Source organism: Manis pentadactyla, chromosome 6 (genome assembly GCF_030020395.1).
Source record: "Manis pentadactyla isolate mManPen7 chromosome 6, mManPen7.hap1, whole genome shotgun sequence".
Classification (NCBI taxonomy): Eukaryota; Metazoa; Chordata; class Mammalia; order Pholidota; family Manidae; genus Manis; species Manis pentadactyla.
This window is the reverse complement of record NC_080024.1, coordinates 112,186,632-112,211,324: the sequence shown is the minus strand read 5'-3', so window position 1 is coordinate 112,211,324 and position 24,693 is coordinate 112,186,632. Positions and strand designations below refer to the sequence as shown.

General features: G+C 37.0%; 1 protein-coding gene across 2 annotated transcripts in view; it reads right to left on the bottom strand.

Annotated features, from left to right (window-relative positions):
- LAMA1 (laminin subunit alpha 1) overlaps window positions 1-24,693 on the bottom strand; it is a 156,979-nt gene that overhangs the window by 105,561 nt on the left and 26,725 nt on the right. For both annotated transcript variants that reach the window (XM_036880704.2, XM_036880705.2), the window contains exons 4-8: window positions 6,274-6,516; window positions 5,121-5,300; window positions 2,320-2,409; window positions 1,318-1,435; window positions 222-400 (exon numbers count right to left, since the gene is read on the bottom strand). In XM_036880704.2, the coding sequence (XP_036736599.2) occupies window positions 222-400; window positions 1,318-1,435; window positions 2,320-2,409; window positions 5,121-5,300; window positions 6,274-6,516 (810 nt within the window). The remainder of the gene's footprint in view (window positions 1-221; window positions 401-1,317; window positions 1,436-2,319; window positions 2,410-5,120; window positions 5,301-6,273; window positions 6,517-24,693) is intronic.

The window sequence follows — 24,693 nt, the reverse complement described above, 5'->3', positions numbered from 1 at the left end:
CCTGAACCCAAGTTAAATAACAATGAATGAACAGCCTACTCTGAGCAAGAAAACGGGACAGAGGAGGAAATTAATATTTGAAGAACACTGCTAACATAGTAAGAATATAAAGGAACTATTATAGAAGGAAATAAGTCACGATACTGAGGTTGACACTTGACAAATTCTCTTTTCCACCTTGGGAAGACAATGAAGCTGGGCTGTAGAGAAGAAACACTTACTTTGTGTGGTCTATAATATCCATCAATACAGGTTTCACAATTGATTCCCATGGTGTTCTGCAGGCAATTTGTGCACACCCCGCCTCCTTTGAACTGTCCCGCAGTATTCAAACTTCTCTTCTGATTTGCTACACTTTCATCATAGTAACAGTCTTTGGCTTTATTGTGACAATTACATTCTAGGAGAATTTTAACATCTCAATTAATACATTTATATCCTATATAAAGAAAGCCCTTCCCTCCCTAAGTAAGTTCCATGACTATAAATTAGAATTCCAGAATAAGCTATTTTAATAGGATATGAGTAGTCTTACAGAGGACAACTCAAAGTAGCTATCAAAATTTTAAATATGCATACCCATTTGACCCCTCAGTCTGTCCTCTGGGATTATATCCTGCAGAAGTACATGCATACTTGTGAATGACCTGCATAGGGTTAACCATTGCATCACTGCTGGTGTTAACAAAAGACTAATAACAACCAAAATATCCATGGATAGGTAGCTGTTCTAATTATGTTACATTTATATACTGGAATTCAGTGTACTGATCTTTAAAAAAGCATTTCATACTGCTAACATGGAAAGATTATTGAGATATATTGTTAAATATAAAAGCAATGTGTAGAATGACACATGTAATATGTCAGGTTCTGTGTTTGAACTCTATTGGGGATAGGAATATATTAATACATCCTTTATTTGCATAAAAATTTCAGGAAGAACACACCAGGACATAATAAAAAGTGGGAAGGATGGAGACAGAGTGGAAATAATGTTTTTCACTACATACTTTATATATATTGTTAGATGTTGAAATCTTGTGAATATATTGTCCACTTAAAAATTAAATTCAAATTAATAATGAATAAACTAAAATATGGAAAGAAGAACTTTAGACTAAAAGTAACAAATCTATAAAAGTTTTGTAGGCTTTAATACCTTAAATTGTATTAAGGTAATCTGTAGCTTTAGGAATTATTTGAATATCTAAGAAAAGAAGTTATGTATTAATTACAAATGTTAAGTCATCATAAAGTCAAAAACATTAAGAGGGGGAAAAAAAACTGCATTCTTCCAGTTCCCAGTGGACTTACGTTCACATGTGTTACCAGAAGAAATGGTTCCGGGCCTCCAGGGCTGCTGGTGGTACCCGGGACAACACGTACTGCAGCTCTCTCCGCAGGTGTTATGTTCGCACTGACACTGTAGTTTCTAGACAATAAGGAACACAAATTTACATCCAAAAATCTACCTGTACATATTTTTAAAATTTTATTTTTAAAGGAACCTATCATAGTCAAACATATAGCAAGACTGTACGAGTAAGGATATATACCTATATTAAAGCAAACTGGCATTTCAGTTTTAGAGAAAATATATACCTATGACCTGGTTACAAACAGAAGTGAGTAGAATAAAACAAAACTACAATATGGGTTAACAAACAAAAACTTTTCAAAAAAGATGCATTGACTTCAAGGGTTTATAAGCTTCTATTAATGACTTTCTTGATATTCATCTATATAGTTTTCAGCATTAATAAGAGAAAAGTCTTATTCAAGAGTTAAAGAATAACAAAGATGGGGAAAAAATAAGCAACTTGATATAATTCACTTAAAAGAAAAAAAAGATTTCAAGTTCACTTAATATTATGCTAAAACAGATAAGCTTTATTTATCTTGATTTAATACCTTGAAAAAGGTAGAAAATAGGAGGGGTATCCACTTAAAAAACTATAACCAATATTTATTTTATACATTTATATATGTTTTTTATTTGTCCATCTTATAGAGAGAAGAGATTCCAAATTCAAGGCCCTTGAACGTTATGCTTTACAATGGTCAAAATGGTAAATTTTCTTTTATGTATATTTTATTACAAAAAATGCATAGTAAAGGTTTAATTAGAAATATATCCTCCCAAAAAACAAAATAAAATTGTTCAAAAATGTGAAGTTCATTAAATCATCTGACAATCTTTTTGGCAGCATGATTTTATACCTTTCAACATTTGCCTTGAGTAACAAAAATAATGCAAACATTATAGCTGTAACTTCTGTTTTGATGTTTAGTAAAATGCATAACACCAGGACTCACCTTCGTAGTTTCATCCCATGGGCAGCTGCTAGCATGGCCATAACAAACACACATTCCTCCAACAGAAATGTCTTTGATTGAATAGTAATACTATGGAAAAAGAAAGTTATGGAAAAAATTAAAACCTCTTGTATTTCAGTGAAGAGAAGATTTTGCTGTGGTAACAAATATCTTGTTGCTATTGGTAATCTAAAAAATACTTATGTATCCATTTCAAATTATATTACATGCACAAAGAAGCCTTGTGTTCACTGAGGGATGGGAGAAAAAGGTGAAGGGGATAATGAGGTACAAATCTCCAATCATAAAATAAATAGGTCACGGAGATGAAAAATATAGTGTAGGAAATACAGTCAATAGTATTGTAATTACATTTTATGGTGGCAAATTGTCACAAAACTTATTGTGGTGAGCAGTTTGTGATTCACATAATTGTCAGATTACCATGTTGTATACCTGAAACCAATGTAACACTGTAAATCAACTATACTTCAATTTAAAAAATTCTTAAAATAAATAAAGCTCAAATTAGCTCTTCAGCAGAAACCAGGGAAGTCTAAAGGAATTTCTCAACTTGGCTGCAGCTTAAGCCATGGCATTTGTATTCAAAACCCATGCTACTGAACACCTTAAAAAACAGTACTGAATACAGAACTATAAATTGGAAAAAGCTCATGACCAGTGTGATATCTCCTAGGAAGACAAAGTTAGTTTAAAACACAAAAATCAATAAATGTAAATCACCATATTAACAGAATAAAAGAGAAAAACCATCTGATCATTTCAATAGATGTACAAAATACAGAAGTCAACACCTTTCATTAAAAAAAAAAACTTAGCAAACCAGTAGATGAAAATATCCTCTGCCTAATAAAGGGCATCTGTGAAAAACTTAGAGCTAACAGGGAAAGACTAAGTGCTTTCTTCTTCAACTCAGCTCCCACCATTTCTGTTCAACATTTTGTGAGAGGTGCCAACCAGTCCAATGATGCAAGAAAAAGGAAATTAAGGGCATCCAGAAAGCATAATAAAACTGAACTTCCTTTCTGTGTAGATGACATTATTGTGTACACAGAAAATTCTACAAAAAAATGTACTAGAAATAATAGGTGAATTTAGCAATGTCTCAATATGCAAAATAATCAATAAAAATGAACTGCATGTCTCTATGCTAGCATGAGCAAATGGAAAATAAAATTTAGAAAGCAATCTATTGACAAGCAAATCTATTAACATAGTAACATGCAAAAATGCAAAATATTTAAGAATAAATTGAGCAAAAGATGAACAAATAAATAAATAACAAAATGTTGCCAAGAAGAATTAAAGAAGACCTTGGTGAGTGGAGAGATAAACCATGTTCATGGATTGGATTATCCAATATTATCAAAATGTTTTCCAACATTCTTCCCAAACTGATCTATTGAATCAATGGAATCCCAATGAAAATCTTAGTAGTTTTTTTTTTTGGCAGAATTAACAAATTGATTCTAAAATTTATAAGGAAACACAATGAAACTATTATAGCCAAAACAATCTTGAAATATAATTGAGTTGGACCACTATAGTGCCTGATTTCAAGACTGACTATAAAGCTATGGTAATTGAGAAAGTTCGTTATTGGCATAAATATAGACAAATAGAAAAATGGAATAGTATAGAGTCCAGAAATAGGCCCAAAATAATAAAACCAAATAATTTTCAACAGAACAACAAAAAAATTCAATGGGAGAAAGTATTTTCAACAAATGGTACTGTAACAATTTTATATGTATGTGGGGGAAAAAAAAGAACCTTGGTTTCCACCTCACACCAAACACAACAATTAATTTCAAATGGTAATAGATGTAAAAGCTAAAACTATAAAAGTACTAGATGAAAGCATAGCATAATAGCTTTGTAAATTGGGATAAGAAAAAAAAAGAAAATGTGATAAATTGGACTTCAACAGAATTAACATCTCAAATGTCATACATAGTTAGGAAAGTGAATAAGCAAGTTCCAGACAGAAGATATTTGCAATATAGACATAGTTGACAAGGAACTTGTATACAAAATATAGAAAGATCTTCTATAACTCAGTAATAAGGAGGCAGTTAACGCAATTTAAAAATGGACAAAAACATTTGATCAGATACCAATCAGCACCTGCTCAACTTTTGTCATCAGGAAAATACAAATTGATACCACAAGAAGATGCCACCATCTTGCATATTAAAAAGCTGACATGACGATGACTGACAAGTTAAATCTGTGACTGTGTCTGGCACACCAGAACTCTCATATGCTGGTCTATAAAATGGTACAACTACTTTTCATAAAGCTCAGCAATTTTTTAAAAAAAGCTACCCTGTAACTCAGTAATTCCACTCCTGATATATCCAAGAGATTTAAAACTGTTTGTCCATACTAACCTTATATATTTATTATACATTTAAAATCTGAACATCTTCTTGAACATAAATTATATCTCGAACTCTAAAATTTTAAGTGAAAAAAAAGAAGGAACAACCCTCACTTGTTCAAGATCAGATGTGGAGTCAGAGGAGAACGCGAAGCGATGCCATTACATTGAATACACGATGACATCACGGGAAGGGGGCACAGTGAGAGGGCCTGAGGACACAAGGGCAGAACTGTCACCTATTCAAAGGTGGCATTTGAAACAAAGCATATATAACAATCATCAATAAAATTAAAAAACGGCGAACTTGGGTGGAAAAGGCCAACCAAGAGGAAAAGTCTGTCTCTCTTAAACAAAATGAACTTTCCACGCGGGGCAGGACGGCTGCCAGACTTACTCGTCTGCTGACGATAGGGTCGAGGTCTCGAGGGTCGCGGTGGCCGAGGGTCATAAGGTCGGCATTGAGGGTTCTGATGCGCTGTAAGCGAAGGCGGATGTATCGTGCAGAAGTAAATTCCAACAACCTGGGTGACAGATCATCGGCGCTTGGTCTGCCATTGATTAGTGATGTATGAATCTAAAGATAAAGACAGCAAAATAAACCAATGTCGATTTTAAGTATGCAAAAATATGCCCCTGGTTATTTAAATTCAGGACATAACCATTACAAATCAAACCAAACAACTAAGTTCCTATAGAAATCTAACATTTGGTAACTCCTTGTGAACACCATGATCATAAAACATATTCAATTAATCAGAAACTATCCATTCCAGTGTCTCAGAGATTGCTGGAAACCTTTTCCCAGGACCATTTCTCCAAGCAGTGAAGGTGCTTTAACATGTACCATTCCGCTATGACTTCTTTGCAACTACACCCTAAGTGCCATAATAAGGCTTCAGAGAGTGAGCAAAGGTGCCCGAGAGCTTTGTAATACCTGGGCCCTTAATTAATCTCTGCCTCTGAAACAAGGCAGGGCTTGGTGCAGAGTTCCTGCTGCAAAGAGCACTTCGAAGAGTTTTTGTAGTTTTATCTCATCAAGCCAGATGCTACTAAAGAATGGGTTGGTTTTGATTACATCCTGACTTTAATGAAATGCCTACAGTCTGGGCTCCTTGAGCACTCAGCTGGAGTACTTGACAAGCCGTCTCCAATCCTTAACACTGACAAGGAAAAAAACTTCATGGAGAAAACTGGGAAGAATAACTCTCTCTTTAATATTTCAACAAATGTTCTTGCCCTGGTGTCATGGGAAAGATGATCCTTGGAGGATCTGATGGAGTTACTCAATCACCAGAGCTAAAACCGAGGGATGTCCTTAAAGGGAAGAAATCAATAAGGTGAAATGTATCAGTTAGGATATTAATCATCATTAGGCATCAGTCACTGATATCTTGCACATGGCTAGATAGTTATATTAAAGATCTCTGCAATCTGCACTGAGAGAGATATATTACTACTATTTAATGTTGGCTCTTAGAGGGCTCTCTGAACATTTGAGGTCGGGGGGGCTCTGTTGAAAACACAGACAACTGCAGTGGGCACAATACCTCTCCATGCTCGAGTGGCACCAGTCTAGAATAATATGAGGTGCAGATCACTTCGTCATCGGCTCTGTAAGTGGGTGGCCCTCGTCTTGGAGTTATATTGTAACGAGTCAAACACTCTGTGTCACTAACTGCATAATACTGCCAGGGGCTGAACTTGGTGCCATCCAGAGACCGCTCCAAAATCCAGTTTCCGGGTCGAGGGGCATTAGCTGCTTTGATGATGATGTAGGCAACTTGAAAGACCTGAAACAAAGACACTGAGAAATCTCAATCAGGAACCAGTAGCAACTGCTCAAAAACCAGAGTGCCTCTTGAGAGAGCTCTTACATGATGATGGCCAATGTCTAGAATGCTTTCTGAATTTAACTCGTGTTAATCAGCAATACATCTTCTAAATGTTCTTCTGTGGCATCTGTTTTCAAAATAAACTCAAAAAGTACTCACAAATAAATTATTATTACTAACAGTGTTAATGTTAATATCAGTGCTTCTTCTTTTGTTTCTAATGTTTTTCTCCACCTGGATTCTGAATGATAGTAGCACTAATATATTATATTAATAGTAGTGTTAAATGTATTTCTCACAGCGAATATGAGAAAAAAATGTCCATGTCCACTGCATGTACACTTATTGAATGGCTTAGAACCAAGGCACTGACAACCCTAAGCGCTGGTGAGGATGTGAACTCTCATTCACTGCTGATGTGAATACAAAATGGTATAGACTTTTTGGAAGACAGCTTATCAGTTTCTTACAAAACTAAACATGCTCTTACCATGCAACCCAGCAATTGCACTCCTTGTTATTTACCCAAGTGAACTAAAAACTTCTACAGGTGGATGGATAAACAAAGTGTGATACATCCATACAATACAATATTATTCAGTGATAAAAAGAAATAAGCTCTCACACTACAAAAAGACATGGAGTTTTACACCTGTAGCCTAAGGCTTGCCTGTCTCTCTGCAGTGACCCCTTGGAGCTGTCCTATTGCTGACAGAAGCCATGTGACTGTCCTACCTCCCATACTTAGATTTAACCTTTAAAATAAACATTTTAAGTACTTTTCCCCAGTATTTTATATGGAACATTTCCTTTTTATTTCACCTTTATATAAAATAATGATACATTACTTTAAAAAAAGAGACATGGAGTTTATAAATGCATATTGCTTAAATGCACATGGCTAAGTGAAAAAGCCAGTATGAAAAGGTTACATACTGTATGATTCCATATATGACATTCTGGAAAAGGTAAAAATATAGAGACAGTAAAAAGATCATTGGTTGCCAGGACCACAGGGGATTTTTAGGGCAGTGAAACTTTTCTGTATAATACTATAATGATAGACACACATCGTGGTACATCTGTCAAAACCCACAGAATGTGCATCACAAAGAGTGAAACAATGTAAATTATGCACTTAGTTAATATGGATATACCAACTGTTGGTTTATCAGTTAAAACAAATGTTCCACACTAATGCAACATGTGAATAATAGGGGAAATAGATGGGGAGATACGAGAGGGGCATATGGGAACTCTGTACTTAAACCAAAAACTACTTGAAAAAATTAAAGACCATTAATTTAAAAAGAAATACAAAGACAGCAGGGAGAAAGCAAACAGGGAAAAAAGGGATGTTGATGAGCACTACCAGCACGAGGAGACTATCTGGATGGATCTAGGATTTGGAAGGGACCTTGTAGTGATCTAGCCCCAAATTCAGCACTAATGAGTCATCTCTCCAACAACTAGCCCTCTCAGAGCACTTGCAGAGACAGGAAATTCATTTGCTCCTAAAATTATTTTGTTTTATGGAAACTTTTCCTGTGACAGAAAGGTCCAATATTGATCCAAGGTGCCTCATAAATAGTACACTCTGGAGCTACAGAAAAGATTTTGATTGTACTTTCTTGTAACTGTACTTCAAATAGTTAAACTTAACTACCATCTATCACTTCCAGAGTCCAAAGTTTTCAGCTTCAGCTTTCTGATTACCTGAAAATATTTGTCATTTATAAAGGCCTCATCACCTTGTCATGATGCTCTGGACACAATCTTAATTTAAATTGCAGTCCCATGAACTGAACACAAATTCGAAATGCTTTCTGAGTTGGGAAGACATATTATGACAATATTATGTACTTTAGATGTCAGTAATTCAGCCTTCACAAGCATTTACTTCCATGAAAGTAAACTTAGATTAGTAACTTGAGCTAGGCATGCAAGCTACAATAGAATGCCTTTTTCAAGTGAACTGCTATTTACCCCAGATTTTCTCTAACCCAAATTGAAACAGGCAATTGTTTAAAACTAAAGTCAACTACTTTTTATTTTGTAAGATATTTATGTAATATATGTATATAAATGTGTATGCACACATCTGTATTTATGTGATTATGTATACATGTGTTTATACACACATATGTGTGTATGTTGGGAAGGAAGGTGTTACTTACTCTAAGTCTTATTGCCTTTTGGTTTTTTGTTTTGTTTTGTTTTTAGCTTCTCCCATCTTAGCCCTCACCAATTCCAGAAATAAAAGAGCTCCTTAAAATTAACCCCCATAAACCAAATAATTTTACATTCCCTTACTGAATTATTCTCTGAGAAAGACAGTTACATCTCATTATAATAACTCATCACCTATAATTACACCCACAACCGAGTTTTGTCTGCAGGTGCTGTGTGTCTGACATTGTGACTGATCTATGTCCACGTGCTATTGTCCTCTAAAACATAACCACTGCTTCTAAAGAACATTAGATATAAAATAATGTTCTCAGGTTTCAATAATGAGGAAAATCAAGACCTGTGTAACTGTTAATACTTGGACTAGAACTGAATATGCAATGTTTGAAAATCTAGAAACATCTTTCTCAATTAAAACCACTTCAAAAAATTAAAATAATACAAAGACTATTTTGTCCTAGCACAAAGATCTCCAGAAAATTCTCCTGTGAACATAATTACATGGTTTTTATTTTTGAAAGCTTACTAAAAAACCCTTTTCCCCAATTTTATAAATTCATACATTCCATAATTTATATATATGTCCCTGATTTACTATGTTTTAATGATATTGAAATACCAAATACTTCTCAAAAGTCCCTGGCAATTAATCTTACTGTCTCCTCTATGACTAGCTCTGAAGAGCACCCAGCATTTGTTTTCTGGTGTGGTGGCTATTACTTTCAGCTTTGCACAGGTGCAGGGCCGTCCTGGAGTACCACAATGGAAACCATCCTTAACAGCTTTCCATTTGGTTTTCAAACTCATGCCTAGAGACAACATCCTCATTTTTATTCATTAACTGTCCTATTGCTTTGCAAATATTTTAATCATGAAAGTACAACTTATGAGCATGTGGGTGGTGATCATTTACCGCTGTTGAATACGTGAAACAACACTTTAAAAAGTGGAGGTGCCAAATGAGACACTGTGATGAACAGTCCATGAGGGAGGGATAGAAGATGAGGACATTTATAAAGACAGCTGACGTGAAATGTATTTACCTTCTACTTTCCAACTTCACATTTTAAAGTAGGAAGAACCAGTAAGACTGTCTCATGCATGTTAAAAGTTTTATGTGTGTCCTTTCATTTAATCCCAAGCAACCCCATGAGTTCAAATGATCACTGTGTCCATTTTACATATTTGGAAACCGATGTACAGAGAAGTTAGAAGACAAACTACTGAGTTTCAGGCCCCAATAAAAAAACATATGACCTCATCCAAAGTCTTCAGCCACCATGCATACTCCAGAGCATTACTCCCAAATGTCCACACACACTGAAGGTCACTGAACTTTCTTTAATAATACCCCCCCCAAAAAAAGATCTCCACATTTCCTTGGGACATGGGGTTCATAACTAAACAAGCTCAGTGGCATTCATTCTGGTTAACTCTGGAGTTTCTGTTATGGCAGTCTGAGCTGCCATGAGGAGGGGGTGGGCAGTCGGGGGGATGGAGAGTGTGCAAGAAACAAAAATGAATGACAGCTAATGCTTATGTAGCACTTACCGTGGCCAGGGATGATGCGAAGTGCTTTGTTAGAATACAGCTCTTCTAATGCTACAGCTACATTCTTCTTATGAAGTACATACTGTTATTTCCCCCACTTTACAGATGAGGAAACTGAGACACAGAAAAATTAAGTAATCTTCCCAGGATCTCACGGGTACCAACATGTATATGGCAGGGCTTTGCAGTCTGTACTCTTAGCCACTAATGGCTACTTCTGCAGATCGCAAGGGAAAGGAAGCTTGAAATGCCACGCTGAGGCAGCTGGTGAGTGTTACCAGGTTGTCCAACCTCTTATTTCAAAACTATGTTCTTGAGCTTTCAGCAACCTCAGTTTCTATACTGAGAATTTACTCAGAGGTCAGAAAATAACACCAAGTGGAAGAACAACCATAGTGGAAAAAGTCCAGGACAATCCCTCAAGGATTAGAATTAACTCTTGTCTTGATCAAGGCCTTGGGCTATGAAGCTGGACATTGTTCTCACAGTCTCTCAGTGGTCCTCAAGCTCCCCAAATTGGAGACAAGGAAGCAGACTGAGAAAGGGACTGTGAGCTGTAAATCTGTGAAAAGAGGAACAGCATGCTATGAAGCATCTAAAACCACTTGTTGTCACTTAAGTTACTCATCTCAGCTGTGTTTCCCCAAAAATCATATGTTGAAGTTCAAACCCCTAGTACCCCAGAATATGACTTTGCAAGGAGACGGGGTCTGAAAGGAGGCAGTGATGGTGAGATGAGGTCATATGGGGGGTCCCTACTCCAATACCACCGGAGTCCTTAAAAGAAGAGAAGACTGAGACACAGATGCACACAGACCTGGGCACCACAGTGTGATGATGATACAGTCAAAAGCCACCAAAAGAAGAAATCAACCCTCCCACCATCTCCTGGACTTCCAGACTCCAGAACCACTAGTAAGCAAATGTCTGTTGTTTAAGGCACCCAGTTTGTGGTGTTTGCTATGGCAACCCTAGCAGGTGAACATAAGCTCTGATTCACTGACTGGGAGTTTGACCAAACAGGTCTTACACATCATATAGAAAAAGTGAGGGATTCCATGGAAATATATAGAATTGTAAACCTTTGCCCATGCTGTCCTTCTGCATGGTTGACTAAACTGTCTTTTCTCTCCTTGTAAGGTTGGCTGAACACAAACTGATGATGCAGGGCTTCACCAGATTCAGAGCCACTGCAGTCCTGCCACCCTGAGCTGATCCAGCCATTTTAAAATGCACTTTCATGCACTTGGGTTCCCACCCAGGGGCCTTTGTTAATGATCACCAGAATGCACACAGTGCCATGTAAACGAGGTACACGTACATTAAACACCACTTTCTACAGAAGAATCCAGACAGGAATTTTCATGTGGGCCTCAGTCTTAACTAAACTTTATTAAATCCACCTCAGGTACAGACGTCTGAAAAACACAGACAGCCTCATTCTCCAACACCAACTTCCCCTGTGCACAGGCAAGTGAAATCTTTCCTCTCCAGGGAAAGTGCCCCTTCTCTCTGCAGGACCTCTGCCCATAATCTGCAGGGGGTGCAGCTACCACTTGGGACCATCCCTCTGGAAATTCTCCATACTAGCTCTTACTTACCTATCTCCATGGCAGAAACCAGAGAATGGAGGAAGGTTTTCCTCTTACAGGATGGAAATGAACTTCTCACAGACAAAAGATATTTAGGTGAAGAATAAAATTACATTTTAAAAAAGGGAGCTAAGTGTATTTGATAAGTAATATTGCTCAATTATCCCCATGAAAGTGCATTGTGCTTCTGAGCTTTATTTTTAATGACATTATTAGAAAATAAAATTCAAAATGAACACTTGAGTTAACATTTATGACTCAAGAATAAAGAAGTAATTGTTGACTAGAAGATTAATTACTAATGCAAATATGAATCACTTCTGGTTTTACAGAGTATCAATCACTAAAGTATCTAATCAATTGATAATCATGTGAAGTAGCAACAAAACTAAGCAGACAGAACAAGAAAAGTTTGGGGCTTAGGAGTTTACTTGACAAATAGGATACATGTGATATACATCTTAGATAAATCTCTTACGGACAATTACCTTAAATTATAATTTTTACTATACTTTCACTATTTTAAATACTTTTACTGTGTTTTAGTTAGCCGTTTTACTGTTATCTCATTGTTTTAGAACCAGTATACAAAATAGACAAAAGGAAATAGCTCCATGAATGAGAAGATACTTAAGGAATAAAACTAGATTTGTTTTTTTAATTTGGTGCTGTCATTAGAAGTACAAAATAAACATGTCAAAATCCAGTATCTTTTTTCCCCATCTTTTCTTTTCTACCTTTTCTTTTTATTGGGGGGGGGTGGAGAAGGGGAACTGGCTACCAATAGTGATAAATTTTGATCAAGGTTCTTTCTTTAAAATTCTTTAGATTCATGTCTCAGACTATCAAGGAATGCTAACTTTTTAGACCATGCTCAGATATTTCAAGTAGACATTAAAGTAAAGCCAAAGTAAGAAAGATAACCACCAGCAAATGGAGGGCATAGAGATATTAGCCCATCTAAAAAGTAGATAGTAACCTGTAACCAGTAATCTGAAGATGGGCAAAGGATATTTAAAACACCTGTCAGAAGTAGTTCTGTACGTCATCAACTAGAAAAGCTATTTCAAAAAGCGCCTATCAGTGTGCTGTGCCACGGACCAAGCGTCACTATTTCCATTTGAGGCTGACTAGTAGGTATCACTTTAAGAAGTCAAAACAGAAAAGGAAGACACTGGTTTTCATTCCCTATCTCAATGTATTTCTCCACATAATTGCTTCCAAAGCTCAATTTCAGCAAGTGTTCTGAAACGATTTTGCTAAGTTTTGTGGAAGATTCGTTGGAACTAACCCAAAGGTACAACCAGGCATGTCCCCAAACACCCTTTGTGGGGATCTTCACTGTTTCTCCCTCCCTGTAAGTGTCCTGTGACAGCCCAGCATGCCCACGAAGAGATAAACCCACTGGCAGAATGCAGTTACAGGCCATTCTTGTCTGAGAAATGGAAAAAGCACCTTTACTGTCTCCCAACTCCGAATCCCCACCTCAGTCAGAGCTATATGTTTTTACTTATGAATATCTTAGCCTTTAAAATTCACTAGGCTTTTCCCTGAAAATGCAATCCCCCATTTGTTCATGTGGGAGCAGAAGTAGTAATAAACAACATTCCTTTCCCTACTGATTGTGGAAATAGACCTTGAAATCTGTCATGGAGATAGAAGAAAGAAATCAGCAATATTCCAGAAAAAAAACAAAACTGGAGGCTGTGGTTTCAATGAGTGGCTTTGGAGGTCTTCCCAGCACACCGTCTCTGTGTCACAGCTGAGCAACACATGCACAGCTGCTCGGTGGCCCTGCCTGTGTGTCAGTCAGGACCTGTGTGTCCTGAGCACAATCAGCCCAATAAAAGACAAGCAGAGATGTGGCCCTAGATGAGGGAGAAGAGTCAGCTTGCTCCCAGCCAGAAAAATCACTGCTGCTTTCCTGGAGAGGATGAGGGATGGGCAGAGAAGCAGAGATGTTTCTTTTAGAGATGCTCCCCAAAGGGACACATGAGGCAGGGAGCAAGGGAAGCACCCAAAAGTTTTTCACTTAAGGTTCATTCAATAAACATTGAATGAGCATCTTCTTTGTAACACGGACTGTGGCAGGTGTCACAAATATAACAGGAAAGTGGAGAACACAGTCATTTCCCATATGCTGGACGCCCTTATGGGAAAGCCAGAGGTTGACCAAGTCCCCAGGAGGAAGGTCAGTGGTTAGGGGATTACAGTTGCAGAGGGACAGGGAGCACAGACCTGCAGGCCAGAGCAGGGAGCTGGGTGGAAACTGCAGGAGAAACCTGGTTGGCTTGAGGGCAGATCAAGGGAAGGAGACTGAACCTACTGCCACTATTTGCACCATGTTAAGACTTTAGACCATTAGAGGACCTTACACTACGGACTTAGGTGTAGCCAAAGATGAAAAGATCCCAGGATTGGATGTTGGTGCCACGAAACCATGGGAGATGGTGGCATTGATGTAGTAAAGACCAAGACTAAAGTAGAGAAAAAATTGAGTCGGTCTTAAAGAGTTTTCTCAAAAGTGAGTCAGTCTTACAGAGTTTTCTCAAACCTTGTCCACCTCAGGAAGATAGGACAGGCCTCTTCTATGTGGCCCCCAAACCCACAGTTCCCCTCCCTTCCTCAGCTTAGAGAACTTCTGGATTAAAACATTCGAAAACCCAATCTTAGTCCTCACATTGACCTATCATTCCCCAGTTGATCTCACCATGGCTAGCAGCTTACAGCCTCCCACCATTTTTACCATCCCTTACCATGAGAATACACAGTGTCATCATGTCCTATGAAAGTAAAAGGGGCCCCTAAGCATTAAGCCTCACAAACCCACCAGGCCATACTGTCTAGAAAAGCCGTGCAGATCTGTACTTGACTAACTCCATTAAACATTAACTTAACAGTTATACATTTACAACTCCTAGAAACAATAATTATGTGTTTCTTTCCTTTGGTCAATAAATCTAACTGAATTGTTTGTAGATTTAGTCCTAGAGAGATGAGGAAGCTTTTTCTTTCTGTTTCTGTAAGATTTCATTCTTTACGTGCAAGCTTGGTTTATATCCACCTTGAAGATTCTCATTTTTCTTTGGATCTAACTTCACTGAACATCTATCATTTGTCAGGCATCAAATTGACAAATTACCTGTAAAGTTTATTTTAAAAGGGAATATCTAAATAAGGGTCATATGTAGGAAGGCTTTTGTTTAATTAAAAAGATGTGGTGGGAATGTAAAATGGTGTAGCCATTATGAAAAACAGTAGGGCAGTTTGTCAAAAAGTTAAACATTGAAATACCATATGACCCAGAAATTCCACTTCTGAACATATACCCACAAGAACGAAAAGCAGTGACTGACACAGATGTTTGTAGATGATGTCTACAGCAACACCATTCACAATAGCCAAGAAATAGAAACAACCCAAATACCCGTCAATGGATAAATGGCTAACCAAACTCTGGGATAGCCATACAATGGAATATTATTCAGCCTTAAAAAGGATTGAAATTCTGATACATCCTACAATGTGGATGAATATGGAAGACATTATGATAAGTGATACAGGCCAGACACAAAAAGACAAATACTGTATGACTCCACTTATAGAAATTACCTAGAGTAGTCAGATTCACAGAGACTGAAATTAGAATTATGATTAACTGGGGCAGGGGAGGGAGGAATGGGGGCTTACTGCTTAGGATACAGAGTTTCAGTTTGGGAAGATGAAAAAACCGTAGCAATGAATAGTGGTTATGACTGTATAACAATTTGAGAATTTTTAATGTCACTGAACTGTAAACTTTGAAATGGTTAAAATAGTAAATTTTATGTTATTTATATTTACCACAAGAAAAAGAAGACATGAAAATAGGGAGAGAAAAGTGAATGGTATGAAGAGTCAGCTTTGTGTGGAAGATGAAGATTTCTAAACTGAATATATTCCCAGCCAAGGCGTGCTCTGGAGAAGCCAATTAAGCCACTTGCAGGTCAAGCAAGCAGCTGAGATGGGATGTTTGAAATCTTATCTTTCCCATGATCCTATTTCTGTCATGTTCTTACTAAACTCTGATGAGGCATGATGATACTTCACAAAATACTAAATCAGAGCCTTAAACCATTAGGGTTTGAAAATGCAAGGAGGCCCTGGTGATGACTTGACTGAAGATACACAGTTCATAAAGAATGCCTTCTTGCTTGGTGCTATTTCCTAAACAATCAGCTGACTTGGGGCAGCCCCTTTCTTGCCTGGCCCCATACAGCAGTCTGGTAAAAAGCTGTGAATGACCCTAAATGGTAGCCATGTCCATGCAGGCCTACTAAATGGTGGTTTCGCTGTATTTCTGTGCTTCCTTCATATGAAGAACAAAGGTGAATATCCTCTAATTACATGCCATGAGATAGTAAACACAGAACATTTTACATGGTAAGACTGACAATGCACACAGTCACCTTCTGAGTATGGGGGGAAGGTCTGAGACACTATCAAAACTATACTAAATCAGTCACTTCATGGTTTTCTTTATAAAAGATCATTAAGAATAGCCCAAATTTGATCCAAAAACTACTAAAGAGGGGGTATGTGGGAGCTCTCTGTACTTTACATTTAATTTTCATAAATCTAAAGCTTCTCCACAAAATAAAGTCTATTAGTTTTCTAAACACACACACACACACACACAACAAAACTATTTACACATATTACAGTGGTTATCAGGCACCCTAAGAAAGCATAAACCACCTCAGTTGGCCAATGAGTGGTTTTAAGACTTCACCAACTCTCTCAGGATGCCTTGGTTTGGACAGCTGTGGCTGCTCAGTTAATGATCTGCAGGCTTTAATTGGATCTCACAGCTTTCCCAGGCTTCATTTCCGTAGCTTATGGCGCATACAGGGCAGGCCAGAGCGAGTCAGTGCTCTCCAAGTATTTGTGTATAAAGTTCAAAGGAGTCACAGGTCTGAGGAGATGCAAGGGTACAGCGGGCAGCTGTCCCAGGCACTGGAGAGTCTCTGCCTTTATCACTGTCATCTCACCAAGATAGGTGTTTACGAAGTTAGACTTCCAGAATCACTCTCCTCTATAACCTTCCCCAAAAGGCAGGGATCACCAGTTAATAAAATTTTGATTTCTTATGATCTAGAGAATTATAAAACTATATGTAATGTCTTTCATGATTCAGGCTAAAAATGATAAATCCAGAGGAGGTTTTCTGTACATGCCACTGCATTATTCATAATGAATAATTTGAACATTAATATGTCATTCACTTACCTCACATTATAGGCATAGTATGAAATAATATATAGAATAGTAAAAATATAGCATAAGTAGGCAAACACTTTATAAAATGCATGGTAGAGATGTAAGCTATCAGATTTCTAATCACTTTCCCCAAGTGCCAGAGTTATTACTCTGACAACTGGCATCTCTCAAAAAGATGATAGAATTAATTTAGTTTTGTCCTCTTTTGTTATAATCTGACTTGAAAATTCTGTATTGTTTCTTACACTGATATTCACATATCTAAAATGTCACCACCATTTCACAAAGCAATTTGAGTGCCTTACTAGAGATTAACACACATGACATTATTTATTCATGTGATGATAACAAAATAGACTAAACAAATATACAAATATTGTTTAACTATCTGAATTCAGCACAATGCTCTGAAATATATGTCCAATACAGTGACATAATATAAATAAATAAGTTGTATTTGAATAAATGAACAAATGAACAAAGTAAATAATTTGCTTTTCAATTAGCAGAGAACAGAAAAGTAAAGAAAATTTTAATCTGTATGTTACTAGGAAGTTGTGAGATACGCACTTTCATTTACTGTTAGTGAGTATATAAACTCAACAATATTTTTGAAACATAAGGTAGTAAAGACCACATTTGAAAAATGTTGAAGCTCTTTGACTCAATCCATTTCTTGGAATCCACACTAAGAAATAATCCACACTACACCCACAGAAATATCCAAATGTTTGTTGCAGTACTATTTTATAAAATTGAAAACACCTTAATGTCCAATAATGGGAGCAGGTTAAATAAATGATCATGTATCCACATGATGACATATTATTCTGTTATTAAAAATTATTACAGGAATTTAGATGCTGGACATGCAGAAGAAATTGGTACTGGCTCTCCTAGAAACCTAGTAAAATGGACAAAGGATAAAAAAGAGTACTTCTAATATATTGGATAGCAGGTAGCACAGGACAGTGACTCCTGGGAGAAGAGCTTTCTGCTTTTCTGGTCAGTGGTTTGTCAGTCTTATAATAAATTTAAATATACACATAGCCCCTGGCCAGCAATTCTACTCCTAGAGAAAGAAAAACATACACCCAGGAGAAAGACTTATATAAGAATGTGGACAGCAGCTTTGTTTACAATAGGCAAAAATGGTAGCCAGACCTAGTGGCTAAATAAGTTCTGGAGATCTAATGCATAATATAGTGATTATTGTCAGCAATACTGTGTTATAAACCCCAAAGTTGCTAGGAGACTAGATCTTAATTGTTCTCAATACAAAAAGAAATGACAGTTATGTGATGTGATAGAGGTGATAATTAATGCTACTGGTAATACTATTGCAATATATACATGTATCAACCAACACATTGTACACTTTAAGCTTACACCATGTTATCTGTCAGTTGTATCTCAATAAAAAAATAGGCACTGACTAAATAAACAGGGATAACCCAAACAACCTAACAAAAGGTGGATGAATGGATTTTGATATACTCATGAAGTGAAATACTACTGAGAAGTAAAGAAACAAGCCATGTATACAGATAACAGTGGATGAATCACACAGCTAGTGTCAGGGAAAGAAGCCAGGCACAGAAAGGACACAACGTTTGATTCCATTTATATGACGTATAATGGGCAAAGTTAATCTAAAGTGAAAAACATTCAGAACAGTGGTTCTCTGGTGGCAGAAGTGGGGAGCATTGGCAGGGAGTGGGGGGCAAAGGGGAACTTTCTTGGGAAACATTCTGTGTCTTGATAAGGGTGTGGTTTACATGTGTGTGTCTGTACTGGTCAAAACTCATCCAACTGCACCCTTAAGGTGCATGCATTTTACTGTGTTTGGATTGTATCTAAATCAAAAGAAAAATTAAAGAAAACATTTCTGATAGGACTGAATGTATTCTTTGAGCTCCACACACATGCTTTCTGATGCTGCTCTCCGCCCCCCACACCCTTGCTCATTCCCTCCTTCCTTCCTTCCCCTGGTCCTTCCTTTGGGTTGTCTCTGACCCCTAAGCTGCTCCTCCTGTGCATTTTTCACATGTCCTCAACCCCTGCACAACCTACATCTCCCACCAAAGCCATCTGCTTCCTTGCCTGTCTCCCCCACTAGACCAGAGCCCTTGAGGGTCAGGGTCAGCCTTTAGCAACTGAAGTAACGGTGATAATAACAAACATATATAAGGAAATCACTGTTTGTTGGGTACTTTCTCTATGCTAAGGGCTGTCCCTGGGTGTCATCACTGTCTTGTTTATCAATGAATCCTGAGACCGCAGCGCCCAATAAGCAGAGAGCATGCATTAGTAAATACATAGTACTTCTCAGGATATGATGGATTTGAACCAAAAAGTCATTAGAATTGAAAATGATTTTTTAAAACATTTTTCCCTATATTTTTCTGTATTAAAAAAAAATTCTTTTATATCAGAAAAAGGCAAGTTTCTGTATAGAGAAAAGGTCAATTAAAAACTTGTGAGACATTATGAAGTATAGTTGATGTACTCATGAGTTACTTTTTTATTTGTTACAGCATTCTTTTAAAAAATGAAGATGTTACAATTTGAGTAGATTTCTAAATGAATATATATATATATATATATTTACACATATATATAACAAATGTTAGAATGGATTCCAAACTACGCTGTATTTTTCAAAGAAATATTTCTTCAGAAATTCAAACTCATCTTTTTTTAGCTTCAATATAAAACAGGAAGAAAAAGATATTTCAGAACAGACCTCCCTTTCTTTCCATAAATAAACAAAAAGCTTTAATTTGAAGCCAAAATAGTTTGGGATAAGAAAGTATATTTTGACAGAGTCCCGAAACCTATCTTCACTAATTTCCCGGAATCCTCCGCAAGGTTCAGTCTAAGAAGCCCTATTGCGTAAGACACACTGTAAGAGTATGGCCAATACTCTGCCATTCAACACACACACACACACACACACAAAGGAAAAAGGGAGAAGGTTTGGTAAACTAAACTGTACTAAATGGAACAATGGTTACTGACAAACCATTGATAATACACGCATGATAAAGCTTAAAATAATCTTGTCAAGAAATGAAACTCTGTAATCTTCCTGATACTGGCTTCAATTATTTTTATTTATTCAGTTCACTTGTCATTAACACTGAACACTTTAAGGTACAATATTTGTATTCCCATTTGATCCTACAGCTCTTATGTTACCCAAAGGTAAAGGTGTGGTGCCTAAAAGATAAGCTCTAGAAGGAGCTCTCAGAGAAGTCCTCAGAAGTCTGAGGCAGTGGGAGTGTTAGAACTGGTCTCAAGTCCTTACCCCTCCTCACGCTGACAGGTCGGGGTTACATCACTTGAATCTCCACTGACTTCAGCGACTGGGTGGCCCACAAGAGCACAGGGGAAGTGATATGGTATGACTGGAGGGAGGCAGGTCTACATGGGAACACAATGTCTACCTCTTTCTCTGGAACACTCCTGCTGGAGCCCTGAACTGCCATATAGGCGATCTGCCTTAAGGGAGCCATGCCAGGAGGATGCCCACCCTAGCCCACGTGGAGTCCATACAGAGATGTCCTGAGGCCACCAGAAGGGAGAGCCTGGCCAGTCCCCAGCTACCCCACAGCCCTCTCCCGAGCTGCCCTGAATTCCTCCCCAGCTGCCCCCAAACCCCTCCCCAGGTGCCCAGAACCACTTCTCAGCGGCTCCAGCCCCTTCCTCAGCTGTCCTACCTCCGGCCCCCAAGGACTGCAGCCTTAGACACTCCCACTCAATGGAGCCTCCCTGAAATCCTGCCCCCAGAACAAGGTAGATATAAAATGCAAGTTGTGGTTTTATGCCATAAGGGTTTGCTTCTTACACAGCAATAGATAACTAGAAGAGAAACTGTGTATGCCAAATAAAATTAGATAAGAAAAATGTGGACACAAAAGAAAGACATATCTATGATACTAGCAGCTCCACAGAGAAGGGGACTAAAAAGATAAAGATGTCTGAAGGACAAGAATTTAGTGTGGCTTACTTCCAAATCATGAAGAACTTAATATTTCTTTATATTCATTTTGCCAAACACATTCAAGAGAAACATAATAATATTTGAATTTGGTTGAGACCAGTTTGAAGTAACAGAAAATTGAAATAGAATGAATCACTTTGAATAAAATACCAGTACACAGTAACAGAAATTTCTACCACAGTTTCCAGGAATCATCTCTGCTTGACCTCTTTTAAAAACAGTCAAGACTCATTTATAAAGAGAAGCTGCAATTTACATGCAGATTTTGTTCTAAAAGTCAAGAGTTTCTGTCTTAACAATGTGAAATCTACCTGTTTTCTTATTTACCCTGTCAATGTGCTTAGCAAACACTTTCTATTTGGATGACATAATAATATACCTAAATATAGTTCTGATCAATTTTTCAGAAACTTTGGGGTAAAAACAGCAGACTTCCAAATTAATGAGGTCTTACAAAATCTAGCACACAAGTAGCTCTTGTCTAAAGGTTTGCATAAAACAAAGGCCCTTCTGTGATTATGTTCCCACAACAAAGTGCTACTTCCTAATTAAACCTACACATAAAATGAAGCACCGCTTCAAAAGACAGCTTTCTTTTCAATGCCAGAGGTATGTTTCTTTTTTCACAAAACATATTTTATCTTCTAAAGGAACACTACAATTTTAAACTCACAAATCTGTCCACTCCCAGTGAAATGTTTGCCCAGTTTTACACATTTTTAAAGGAGAATGCAAAACATTGATTCCTTTTCCTGCTTCTTGGCCAAAAAGTACTTTAGGTAGCACCCAGATCTACCAGGCCCCGCAAAGTCAGGAAAGAAGTGTCAATGACACTCTGCCCCATTCACCCGAGAAGCCCTGATGAGTGGCAATGTGGGCAAAGAGGAGGGGAGCAGCTTAGGAAGAATCCAAACACTCCCAAATCAGGAGGAAACTGTAAGAGCTCTGGCCAGTCTCCCCACAAAGTTACGATGCAAAGGAAAAGCACATAGTAGACCAGAAACTAATGAGGCAAGGAGAGGGAGCACAGTGCAGAAGAAACGAAATAACCCAGTCTCCTATCCCAGCTGCAGCACGTAGAGCCATGTGACTCTGGGCATGCTGGCCAACTGCTCTAGCTCTGCTTTTCTTACCTCCTAAGTGGAAAGCATCACTTATTCCAGGACTGTGGAGAACAGACGACATAATATGGGTGGGGAAAAAAGTGCTATATAGTCTGTAACTATGCTTATATATGTATGTGCATAGATTTGTACATGTATGCATTGTGTATGAGTATACAACATATAGATTGTATATTCATATACATATATAGATATCTTATTGAAATATAGTCGATATACAATATAATATTGGTTTCAGGTGTACAACATAGTGATTCAACAATTATAAGACATTATTACTTGCTCACCACAGTAAGTGTAGTTGCCATCTGTCACCACACAAAGCTATTATGTTTTACAATATTTACTATATTCCCAATACTGTACTTTCATCCCCATCACTAACTTATTTAATGATGTGATTTTGTGCCTCTTTATCCCCTTCACCTATTTCACCCATCCCTCTAGATCCTATATGCTACATATAGATTGCATACTTACTATACATAAAATTCTATAACACCACCTTACTAAATTCTATATTATTCTAAATTCTATATATTACCTATAGGTTATATACTATATATAATCGGTATACTACATACAGATTCCTATACTTGTATATTGCATATACTTATTCATGTATATGTATAAATTCCTATTACATACAGGCAGTAACATTCCTTTAATTAAAACTAACCACAAACTTGTAATAACAACTTTGAAATTGATTTGTTTTCCTTGTATTACTTCACTGGCATACACAGGAAATCAATCCTTTTTCATGGAAAGCTTGTTATTACTCAATAACAAATAGAAGAATGTTTGTGCAGTTTTAAAAGTTATTAATAATGAGTTTTAGTTATATTGGGAAGTGCTCATGCTATAAAGTTAAATAAAACATCAGGGCATAGACATAGATGTTATTAATCTCAGCTGAAGGGATGTCATCCAACAAGGCAGACAGAGTGCAGGCTCTTGAATCTCAGGGAATCCTACTCTTGAGCAAGTTTCCTAAGCTCCCTAAGACTCAGTTTTGTCATTTGTCCAAAGGAGGTAACAATAGGACCAAACTCAAAGAGTGAATATGAAGATTCAATGTCAGAGCACAGAGCCCTGGGATATACCTAGGACTTGAATTTTCATATGGAAATTCTATGTTTGACTTTTTAAGGAACCACCATACTGCTTTCCACAGTGCTATACCATTTTACATTCCCACCAGCAATGCATAATAATTTTGATTTTTCCACATCTTCACCAATCCTTGTTATTTTGTTTTGTTTTTCTTTATAATTGCCATGTTCATGGGTATGAAGTAATATTGCATTGATGTTTTAATTTCCATTTCCCTAATGATTAAAGATGCTGAGCATCTTTTCATCTACCTAGTGCATTGGCTTTTAAAGAAATGTGTCTGAAACTAGAAACCCTTGGGTTCTTCCATTCAGAAACTGTGCCATAAAGAACACACTTATATTTATTTAGCAGAGCCCAAAAGATTATTGACAATCATAAAATTCAAGAGCCATCAAATGGGCATGCTCTATCTTGCTCAGAATTATTTCTTTAAAAGTTAAATTTTCACAAAAGATCTCTGACTCAGTTCAGTGGTATATGCTAAAGAACAAGCCTCGAGGTCACTAGACAGTGATCAATACTTTATTATGGAAACTACCCACATATATGTTAGTTTTGTATTTGCTAAAGTGATCCTTAAGCTTTATTTCTCTTAAAAGTATCACATTCATTCAATTCCCAAGAATTTTTTTTAAAGTAAGATATCACTAAATATCTAGCAGCCTAAGTTCTAAAATATTGTGAATCAATGCAAAAATGAATAGCAGCATTATTTTAAAGAAGTAAATAAATAAAAGTAATCATTCCTCTGCTAATATGTTACTAGGGCAAACAGTCTAGTTAAATCTTACTGCAAACTATACAACATTTATGGACTTTCTGATAACGCCACTTTTTATCTTTTCTTTAGCTTTCAGGTAACTAAACATCATACACAGAGGCTAAAAATGCTGTAATTTCAACAGGGTCCTCAACACTAGAGAATCAAGAATGGGATAAATGTCTTTAGCATCTAATGAACTTGACTAATTTGGTCATAAAATCTCAGTAGCTGACATATTTATTAAGTTAACGTGAACACACTTACAATATGGAGTTGTTATGACTCTTGATAAGACTAAAGTCTGTCTGTAATTTGACTTTAGAAATCTGTTCTTCAGATTTTATATTTTTACAGGACTGAAACCAAGCAGTTGAAAGGCTTGTTTGTTGATTGTCGTCTTTTAATTAGGCGGGGAACAAAAAAGAGGAGGGAAATGTGAAAAAAAAAAAAGGATTCACACAGTAATTCATTCAGTGCCTCAACTCTGCCAAAGTCTGGGCTTACAAGTGTGAAAAAGACAGCCCCCAGGCC